Raw genomic sequence first — 11,375 nt, 5'->3', positions numbered from 1 at the left:
CACGACTGGGTAGCTTTTGTAGCTGACTGTGGGTGCCATGGCACGACTGTGTACCTTTTGTAGCTGACTGTGGGTGCCATGGCACGACTGCGTACCTTTTGTAGCTGACTGTAGGTGCTGCAGCACAGCTGCGTACCTTTTGTAGCTGACTGTAGGTGCTGCAGCACAGCTGCGTACCTTTTGTAGCTGACTGTAGGTGCTGCAGCACAGCTGCGTACCTTTTGTAGCTGACTGTTGGTGCTGCAGCACGGCTGCGTACCTTTTGTAGCTGACTGTAGGTGCTGCAGCACAGCTGCGTACCTTTTGTAGCTGACTGTTGGTGCTGCGGCACGGCTGCGTACCTTTTGTAGCTGACTGTAGGTGCCGTGGCACGGCTGCGGACCTTTTGTAGGTGCAGCGGCACGGCTGCAGACCATCTGTAGGTACCATGGCACCACTTCATACCTTTTGTAGTTGACTAGGTGCTGCGGCACGACTGCGGAACTTTTGTAGAAACCTTGGCACCACTTCATACCTTTTGTAGCTGACTCAACGTTTCGTGGCACGGCTATCTACATTTTATAGTGTCTGTTCTCTGTCCAGCCTTTATGAGACTGAGCTTCAGTACCAGGCGCATTATTACAAAATGTGTGATTCTGGAGCACTGCCGCCCCTTCAGTCAGCTGGTTGGGTGTGCTGCCAGTCCCCCTCTCTAGTTCTTTATATTTATAGCTTGTCCTGGGGAAGTCTCAGAAAACCCCTTAAGTTTCCTAAACAAACCTCATACACACAATACTGTATGTTTAGTATTACTGTGCTGGGTTGTGTAGCAAAAGTTTGCCTGATTGAGACCCTCTACTAATACAGAAGACACCATGCGAGGGTCCGGTGTATACCAAATAGATGGCGTGATGGTTGAGCACGTGTACTGCCACTCCATTAATTGCTCGTCTCCACTGGTCCCATTGAATTTAAAGGGTCTGTGGGCACCGAATGACTGTTCTATCCAAGCAAGGGCACCCGGTGCACCCTCTGTGTGGTCGAGCTGATCGGTGCACCCTCGGTGTGGTCGAGCTGGTCAGTGCACCTTCCCACCTACTTGTTTTCCCCTCTATCTCTGCTCTTCTCTGCCTCCTGTATTTGTGGGACCAGTTCTACACTACAAAGCCTATCGCAACCATGAACCTTGACCAGTCACTAGAGCAAGGCCCCCCAGTTTTCCATCCAGCCATCACGTCAGTGGTGGGAGCAGGGGGCTAAGCTGCTCCATGCAGTATTTAAAAGGCATGTAAACCGCTGAGTAAGAGATTTGGAGAGTCCCATATGAGCCGTCTTTTAACACGTCCGTGTGTCCATAGCCATTCTCTGTCCGCCCCGACATCTGCTGAGTCGGCCCCTTCAGTGGCTTGGTTTGCAGTGTGTTGCATTCAGTAGGTTGTGGAATCCACTGTATCTGCTGGATGTGAAAGCGGATACCCATAATACATGTTAGTGGGATGTCTAATGCTCAGCTTAGGAAAACTGATACATACAATGATCACCAGAACTCGCCGCTAAACAACAAACATGGTGACATGGAAGGGACATGTGTGATTCACAGTGGCTTGCCAAAATATTCACCCCCATTGGCTTTTTAGGCTTTTTAGTTATTTTGTTACATTACATCTTGTATTTAAATAGTCTAAGTTGGTGAAATGAGAAAAATATAGGAATAAATTAAATTTACAGGATAAAATAAAAAATTGTCATGTGCATATGTATTCACCCCTTTTGCCACTAAAAAATTCTGCTGCAAGCAATTACTTTCATAAGTCCCATGGTTAGTGACTAGACGTCCCCCTGTGTGCAATCTAAGTGTCACCTGTCTGTCAGTATATACACGTTACCTTATCTGAAAGGTCGCAGAGGCTTAAAAACTATTAACAAGAGGCAGCACTAACCAAACACCATAGAGACCAACGACATCTCGAAACAGCACCATGAAGACCAAAGAGATCGCCTAATAAGTCATGGACAAAGTTGTTGAGAAGTACAAATCAGAGTTGGGTAATAAAAAAATAAAAATAAAATCTCAATATCTGATGATCCCCCGGAGCACCATCATATCCATTATCAAAGGGAAAGAACATGGTACAACAACAAACTTCCCAAGAGACGGCCGCCCACCGATACTCTCAGCCCGCCAAGGTGAGCTTTAATCAGAGAAGCCGCACAGAGACCAAAGGTAACCCTGAAGGAGCTGCAGAGTTCCCAAGCAGAAACTGGATTATCTGTCCATACAACCACAATGAGTGGCACACACTACAGAGGTGGCCATTATGGGAAAAGTGGGTGGAAAAAAGCCTTTACTTACACACACAAAAATGTAAGGCTCTTTTTGAGTTTGCCAAAAGACTCCCCAAACGTATGGAGGAAGGTGCTATGGTCAGATGAGACTATAACTGAACTTTTTGACCACCAAGGTAAGCGCTCTATCTGGCGCCAAATCAACACAGGTCATCACTCTAAGAACACCATCCCCACAGTGAAACGTGGTGGCAGCATCATGCTGTAAAGATGTTTTTCAGCAGCAGGGACGGAAAATTGTCCGAGTTGAGGGGAAGATGGATGGTGCGAAATACAGGGATATTCTTGAGCAAAACCTGTTTCAGTTTGTCAGTGATTTGAGACTGGGATGGAGGTCCACCTTCCAACAAGACAATGACCCAAAGCATACTGCTGAAGCAACAGTCTAGTGGTGTAAGGGGAAAGGTGTAACTATTTTGGAGTTGTCTAGTCAAAGCCCAGATCTTAATCCAACTGAGAATCTGTGATCAGACTTGTACATTGTTGTTTATCAGAGGAAACCATCTAACTTGAAGGAGCTGAAGCAGTTTTGTCCTGAATAATGGGCAAAAATCCCAGTGGCCAGATGTGGAAAGCTCAGTGACATGTAGCTGTACTTGCTGCAAAAGGAGGCTCTACAAAGTACTGACTTTATGAGGGGGAATAGTTATGCACACTGAAGTTTTCTGTTATTTTGTCCTATTTGCTGGTTGCGTCACAATAAAAAGAAAAACAAATGTTCCCAGTCGTAGACATGTTCTTCACATGAACTGATACAAACCCTCAAAAAAAAAAAAAAAAACACAAATTCCATGTTGTGAGGTAGCAAAACACGAAAAATGCCAAGGGGATGAATACTTCTGCAAGCCACTTTACATGGGTGTTAGGAATAAAAGTAAAAAGAAAGTATCATTATTTCTACTGTTCAGCACCTGTTTTGCCATTGTCCTTTCCTTGTGGCTAAAGGCCACTATGGACATTAAAGTAGGTGAAACCTGCTATGGGCAGGACCTCCTGTTATGAACGGACACCTCCAAACATATCTTCGACAGACGAGGAAAAGAATCGGACAGTCAGTATTTAATCATTTCATCACCCGATCCTTTTATCCACTGGGGGAAACGCCGACACTTGTGTGAGAAGACAGAATCTATTTTGTGACTATGGCACCCATCTTGGTCTTATAACCTCTTGTCATAGTGATCAAGTAAGTGGGGAAGTTTAACATTTATATTCACGCCCCTAAAGTTCCTATTGGCTCATAGCTCAGAGGGACCTTAAAAGTGCCTACATGTGCTACTAAACCAGAACCCCTGGGTACACCACACAAGGCCGTACTGTATTGACTTCCCGAGCTGTTGTAAAACAAATCTTATTAATTTGGAGTTCAAAAGGCATAGAAGAGAGTATTTCGCCCACTCTAGAAATGTCTGGTAGCTGCTTACTCCCATCTCAACAATTTACACAGATAAGTCGGCAGAGATAGCCGAGTGTTTGGGCACGTTAAAAGCGTATTCCTATCTTGTACATTTATGGCATAAATATATAGTAGAAGATGATCCCACCAATGGGACCTGAATGTACAGTGCCTTGCGAAAGTATTTGGCCCCCTGGAACTTTTCAACCTTTTCCCCACATATCATGCTTCAAACATAAAGATACCAAACGTAAATTTTTGGTGAAGAATCGACAACGAGTGGAACACAATTGTGAAGTTGAACGAAATTTATTGGTTATTTTAAATTTTTGTGGAAATTCAAAAACTGAAAAGTGGGGCGTGCAATATTATTCGGCCCCTTTAATACTTTGTTGTGCCACCTTTTGCTGCGATTACAAGTCGCTTGGGGTATGTCTCTATCAGTTTTGTACATCGAGAGACTGAAATTCTTGCCCATTCTTCCTTGGCAAACAGCTCGAGCTCAGGGAGGTTTGATGGAGATCGTTTGTGAACAGCAGTTTTCAGCTCTTTCCACAGATTCTCGATTGGATTGAGGTCTGGACTCTGACTTGGCCATTCTAACACCTGGATGCGTTTATTTGTGAACCATTCCATTGTAGATTTTGCTTTATGTTTGGAATCATTGTCTTGTTGGAAGACAAATCTCCGTCCCAGTCTCAGGTCTTTTGCAGACTCCAACAGGTTTTCTTCAAGAATGGTCCTGTATTTGGCTCCATCCATCTTACCATTAATTTTAACTATCTTCCCTGTCCCTGCTGAAGAAAAGCAGGCCCAAACCATGATGCTGCCACCACCATGTTTGACAGTGGGGATGGTGTGTTCAGGGTGATGAGCTGTGTTGCCTTTACGCCAAACATATTGTTTGGCATTGTTGACAAAAAATTTGATTTTGGTTTCATCTGACCAGAGCACCTTCTTCCACATTTGGTGTGTCTCCCATGTGGCTTGTTGCAAACTTTAAGCAACACTTTTTATGGATATCTTTGAGAAATGGCTTTCTTCTTGCCACTCTTCCATATAGGCCAGATTTGTGCAGTGTACGTCTCATTGTTGTCCTAAGGACAGACTGTCCCACCTCAGCTGTAGATCTCTGCAGTTCATCCAGAGTGATCATGGGCCTCTTGGCTGCATCTCTGATCAGTCTTCTCCTTGTTTGAGATGAAAGTTTGGAGGGACGGCCGGGTCTTGGTAGATTAGCAGTGGTATGATACTCCTTCCATTTAAATATGATTGCTTGCACTGTGCTCCTTGTGATGTTTAAAGTTTTGGAAATCATTTTGCATCCAAATCCGGCTTTAAACTTCTCCACAACAGTATCACGGACCTGCCTGTTGTGTTCCTTGGTCTTCATGATGCTCTCTGTGCTTCAAACAGAACCCTGAGACTATCACAGAGCAGGTGCATTTATACGGAGACTTGATTACACACAGGTGGATTATATTTATCATCATTAGACATTTAGGACAACATTGGATCATTCAGAGATCCACAATGAACTTCTGGAGTGAGTTTGCTGCACTGAAAGTAAAGGGGCCGAATAATATTACACGCCCCACTTTTCAGTTTTTGAATTTCCACAAAAATTTAAAATAACCAATAAATTTCGTTCAACTTCACAATTGTGTTCCACTTGTTGTTGATTCTTCACCAAAAATTTACATTTGGTATCTTTATGTTTGAAGCATGATATACCGGAAAAGGTTGAAAAGTTCTAGGGAGCCGAATACTTTCGCAGGGCACTGTATCTCGAGAACTGAGCCCTGATGATCAGCACTGTCAGCGAAAAGGTGGTTGGAATTTCTATTTATTTGCATATATCTATGCCTCCTTGGCCAAAAGAAACCCCTATATTTATACACAAGGAAGAAGGGGCCATATCTCAAGAACAAAAGAAAAACAAGGCCGGATTCAGCGTTTACACTAGGACATTTTTTTCATACATTTATGGCAAGTGACAGGTCCTCTAAGTTCTGATTTTATTCCGATTTATACGGCTGCTTAACTGCACCCTTATAGAAATCCATCCAAATTTTTATGGAAATGAGATCCCGCGCAAGTGTCATCATGCCAGATGGTGGGTCTGTGGTTTGGCGCTCATAACGTCATCAGTCATCCTTTAATTTTTGGGGATGAAGAGGGTATCGATCCAGTATTAACCCCAGATTAAACATCACTCTCAGCACCTCCAATTTTCACGGGAAGGTAGAGATCACCATTGGAGTATAACAGGAAAATCAATGGATCATGACATACAGTGAATTGATACAATTTTTATCTGGCTGATCAATCACAATAAAACTCGAATTATGTCTCTAATGATATACTAGAAAAAACACAAAATATATATTACTATTATTATTTTTTTTCTAAGATCCACATCTTTAATGTACTCCTTTAGACGAAAATTTACAGAAAAATCCCAAAATCAACCGTCTTGTATTAATCCGGAAGAGAAATAAAAAAGTCTAAAAAAAAAATAAATTCCACATGGTTTTTCCAGAAAATGATTTCATCCATCTTCCCGTACACTCACCGTATTATTTGAAATGACTTTGACGCATTGTCCCATTTTTATTCTGCATCTGTTACTATTGAGTGTGAGAAGAATATCAATGTAAACTGTGAACGAGGAGAAGACTGTCCGCCAAACTGACCTTGGACTCACAAATTAAGCTGCGGTGGGTTTCAGATATCTGCATTGGGATTGCAGGAACAAGATTTAATTAAAAAAAAATAAAAATTTGGCATCGTGCAAAAATTAATAAAAAAAACACTAAACAACATAAAAAATAACAAACGATCTACTCTGCACAAAGAAGACAAAAGACAAGGTATTTGGCTAACAAAATAGTCAAGTTGCTCCATCCTTGGCAAGGTCATGACCTGATGCAGACCAATATGAGAGTTTCTTTTTGGGGTGGACATCAATCCCATGCGTCGAATGGGTCCTTTAAGACGCCCACAAGTCAGAAACACTGGTAAACCAAAGCAGCTATAGTCACCGGGGCAGGAGCCATAAGTCTTGGTTGAACACCTAGAGTTCATCATCGGATACAATGAGCATCATCTTCTCGTTCTGTTTCTTTTTCTTGCTTGAATGTCCATTGGTGGCAACTGTGTGCCCGTTCTGTCCTTGAGCTTTCCGCTCCATGTCTTGCATGGACTGTTGGGTGTACTGTTGGTACGCTGGTGAGAAGTTGTGGATGGCGTCTTGCACGATGTCGTGGGGACTCATCGTCTCTTTCAAACCACTGGAGATACTCTGCATGGGCGCCACATTTGCTGTAAGAAAAGGGTCGGATCAAAAATCGGCAATGCAAGTCAATGGGCACCCGAATGATATTCACCCGCCGGCTTTCAGTCATACAGGTGTGGCTACCATCACCATGAGTGGTGGCTTTAAGCACGCCCCTGCACATTGACTGACAGCCGGCTCAGCAGTGCGTCAGTCAGTCCCGGATCTTGTTTAAAGCAGCCGTTCTTAGTGCTGTCAGCGGTAACTGTAGCCGCACCGGAGCACCTAATGACTGAAAGCCGGCGGCTCCCGGGAGGAATAAAGTTAATTTTCTCTTGAGAGCCGCACTTTCGGTGCAGCTTCATAACACTATTAACCCGCAAAGTAACCCCATTTCTGCAAGTTAACAGCATTATCCGACCGGACAGCTTCCCTTTAAACGGCTGTGTGCTATCCATATGCAAAATGGGTAACATACGGACAGTACGAGGACTAACGCAAGTCAATGAACGTTTTACACTAGGACCAATAGTAAAAAAAAGTCGTAACTTCCTACTTTGATCCTTATTTCAAATGACATGCCCATTATTAGGCAAAAAAAAAACGGATCAGATACGAGTTATCATCCATATGTCAGGCATTTTTCACAGATTCATTCCAAATATTAGCATAGGCAAATTTTGGATTTTTATTATTTATGAAATTTTTCATGTAGAAACGGAGGTGCAAAACAGATGTATGGATTGTAAACGGATGACAATATGGATGAAAAATCTTCTGTTTTTTTTTCTGGTTGAAAAAGGATGATTTTTCACACACTCATCTGATGTAGGGGCAGAGATCCTGATTCCAGTGATGTATCACTTACCTGGCTGCTTGCTGTTATTTTGATAAAATCCCTATTTTATCTGCTGCAGTTCTACCAGTTCTCTGAATGCTGAGCTCTGTATAACCCCGCCCACACCACTGGTTGGCAGCTTTCTGTGTACACTGTGCATAGACAGCAAGCTTCCAATCAGTGGTGGGGGCGGCGTTATACCGAGCTTAGGAGTATGGAGGACTACATGGCTGAAGGTTTACTAGTCCTCTAGTGATAATATCCTGCTGATAAAACTATCAACACTTTAGATCAAGCAGCCCAGTAAGTGACACATCCTTGGAATCAGTCTCTGTCTCTACATTATGCTGCTTTTGGATTAGGTGGCTTAAACCTAGTGACAAATTCACTTTAAGGCAATTTTTGAAGCTGAAGACCCCCTCGAACATATCTTCCTTATAATAGAAGCCACTACTTAGCAGAAGACAAACGGATCTCCAGATTCTTGAAGATCCAGTATTGTCAATCATGCTGGGAGAAGGGCCAATAGACTGGATTTACAAGCTGTGACAACCATACTTTATATTATTTGATTGATAAATAAAGTGGTTATCACAATCACTTGGTGTCATCAGCCCTATATTGATGGCGGAAGGCAACAAGAAGTGTGTGGTATGAAATATTCTCAGTTGTATATGTATGTAACACTGCTGTAACCGCCGGGATCGGAGATTACTCCAATCTGGTCATTTAATCCCCTAGGAAGCAGCGGTCAGTAATGACAATTACATCAAAGTGGTAAGACAGATGGAGGGGATCCCTCAGTAATGCCTACATGATTCACTGTAATATCCCAAAACTGAGACATTTACCTGTTGAGTTTTCAATTTTCTCCCGGTAGACCTGGCAGGTGAAGGCGTAGCGCAGCGCAATGGCCGCAAACAGCATTTCAATGCAGATTATGAAGTTCTGATACCCGGCAGCGACTGTCCCCGCACCAACCATGTTACCGTGAATGATCTGTACCTCAGGAATGACACCGCATCTCTCCAGTATCGCCAGGAGCATTCCTACAGGAATAAGGTAAGAGGGACAATCAGATAGGAAAGGTCTTAAAGGGAATGTGTCAGCAGGCTTTTGTGGTTTAATCTGTGAGCAGCATAATATAGGGCACAAGATCCTGATTCCAGGGATATGTCACTTATTAGGCTGTGTGTTGTAGTTTCAATACAATCAGTGTTTTATATCACTGCAGGACTAGGTCTCACCTGCACAGCAGTCAGGATAATCTGTGTGACCCCGCCCCCACCACTGATTGGCAGCTTGCTGACCATGTAGTCAGGAAGCAGCCAATCAGATCTGTGGGCGGGGTTATACACAGCCCAGAAGTCTAAAGTCTGCTACATCTACATCAGACAAAACAGGGATTCTATAAAAGCTGCAGCAAGAAGCCCAGTAAGTGATACATCGCTGGAATCAGGACCTCTGTCTCTACATTATGCTGCTCTCAGATTATATAAGGATCCTCCAGACAAAAATAATATACTGTATAAGGAATAGAGAAGTGATTTTGTGTTTTTTTTTATCATTTTATAATAATTCTTTCGTTTTTTGCAACTTTTTGAAACTCTCTGACACCCTCTTCAAAGTCCATCACCGATAGGGTATCGCATACCAACCTTGCCAAAATGATAGAAAGATGACAGCTTTGATGGTAAGAAACTTCAACACAGGCTCGAAGGGATGCAGCAGCTCCTTGGTGGCAAAATAGAAGAGAAATAAGGCGTAGAGGGCCAGGCTGACCGAAAAGTTATATATGATGGTGATGTACAGGTAACCGCTCTGAACGCTGCAAGGAGAAAATCACAGAACAGGAAAATTAGGTAACAGCCCAGCATCGTTTGTAACATAGTAATATGGGATAAACCACCGACTCGTGTCTTTGAATACTTCTAGTAAGAAATTGTCAGAAATACTTGTTGCAAGATGTTTACTGGCCCTTTAAGAGGGTTACAATAGCGTGCATCTCAATTACCGGCCTGTAGGTGGCAGCACATTAATACAGTTTTATAAACAGAGAGCATGGCTTGTCGCAGCTATAGCGCAGTGTGTGGGGTGAAAAGTCCAGACGCCGTGCATTAACATACAATCTAATATATAGCCAGAGATATCAATTGTGCTTAATTTGCAAATTATATTAATGTAAAAAAATATATATATTTATTATTATTAATAATTTTTTAATTATTTTTATTAGTTTATTTTTTGTTATATTTATTATATATATATATATATATATATATATATATATATACATATTTATATAGATGAAAAAAAGAAAGACAGCACAAAAAAATATAGAAAAAAGAGGGCTTTAAATATATATATTTTTTGAGCAACACAATAATATATAAATAATATATAAATAATATAATATATAATATATATATATATAAATAATAATAATAATAATAATATATAAATAATAATATATCATATAACAATATATTGCTATCCAAACCACCCTAACACACACATATATATATATATATATATATATATATATATATATATATATATATATATATATATATATATATATATATATAATATGTACTGTATATATATCTCCCATTCATAAAGATATATAAGGGTACCCCTACAAGTCACACAAAGTACCATAAAATCACAGACTGCTACTTATTATTATATTTATAGAAGCAAAAACACATGGGCTATTTTTTTTGGGTTCTATAATTGTTCTCTTGTTTCTACAAGATTGGGGAGTCCACCACTCCTCTTTGGGCCATTTGCATTGAAGCTGTTCCATCCTGCATGTCCACATGGATATTTTTTTCTCTCTGAACCCTGCTTATACAGGTACTATACAGATGATCAGGTTTTTAAATACATCAGATAGGACTGCTCTATAAGGGTATACCTTGTCGATTGGTGGAGCAGCTTAATATACATTTTTTTGCAAAAAAACGTATTAACTAAATAAATACCCTGTATTTTCATTTTTTGACTAGCACTTGCTTATTTACTGTAACTTTTTTTTACAACAGAGTATTTTTGATCTCGCTGTGCTCTTTTTGTGTCTTCTTATTATTATATTTGTCTGTCCTGTTCCCTGCTTCCCTTTAAAGAAGCTGGCGAATCACAGTCCCCCCTTTTATAGAGGGATTGGGGGATATTTTCCTCTTTTTCCAGTATTTGCTATTTTTTTCCTACAGCGGCCACTACTGGAGGAATGTAGTATTACGTGCAGTCATTCAAGTGCTAAGTGTACAAACCGGGTCAGGACAGTGACAGCCTAGAGTTGTTTGTCCTCTTTGCTCCTGATCTAGTAGTTTACTCTATCTATAATGTCTATATGTCTTAAAGGGGCAAATCAAGAGGTTGTTGAGATAAGTCAGCCCCTTTAAAATATATATAAAAAAAAGCAAACCTTCTAAAACTTGGCAAAACTTGGTGTGTATAGATGTACATTAACCTATGTGTATAACTACCATTTATGTTGTAAAATCTCAATATTAAATGATCATACCAAACATTTT

At 41.1% G+C, this 11,375-nt stretch overlaps 1 protein-coding gene across 2 annotated transcripts in view; it reads right to left on the bottom strand.

The window, feature by feature from the left end:
• Window positions 1–6,232: 6,232 nt before the first annotated feature.
• TMEM184A (transmembrane protein 184A) overlaps window positions 6,233–11,375 on the bottom strand; it is a 32,437-nt gene continuing 27,294 nt past the window's right edge. For both annotated transcript variants that reach the window (XM_077274788.1, XM_077274789.1), the window contains exons 7-9: window positions 9,495–9,664; window positions 8,688–8,885; window positions 6,233–7,045 (exon numbers count right to left, since the gene is read on the bottom strand). In XM_077274788.1, coding sequence (XP_077130903.1) covers window positions 6,798–7,045; window positions 8,688–8,885; window positions 9,495–9,664 — 616 coding nt within the window. In that variant the 3' untranslated portion in view covers window positions 6,233–6,797. The remainder of the gene's footprint in view (window positions 7,046–8,687; window positions 8,886–9,494; window positions 9,665–11,375) is intronic.

Source organism: Ranitomeya variabilis, chromosome 7, assembly GCF_051348905.1.
Source record: "Ranitomeya variabilis isolate aRanVar5 chromosome 7, aRanVar5.hap1, whole genome shotgun sequence".
NCBI lineage: Eukaryota > Metazoa > Chordata > Amphibia > Anura > Dendrobatidae > Ranitomeya > Ranitomeya variabilis.
Note: the sequence above shows the minus strand (reverse complement) of the source record. Positions and strands in the feature narration are given on the sequence as shown.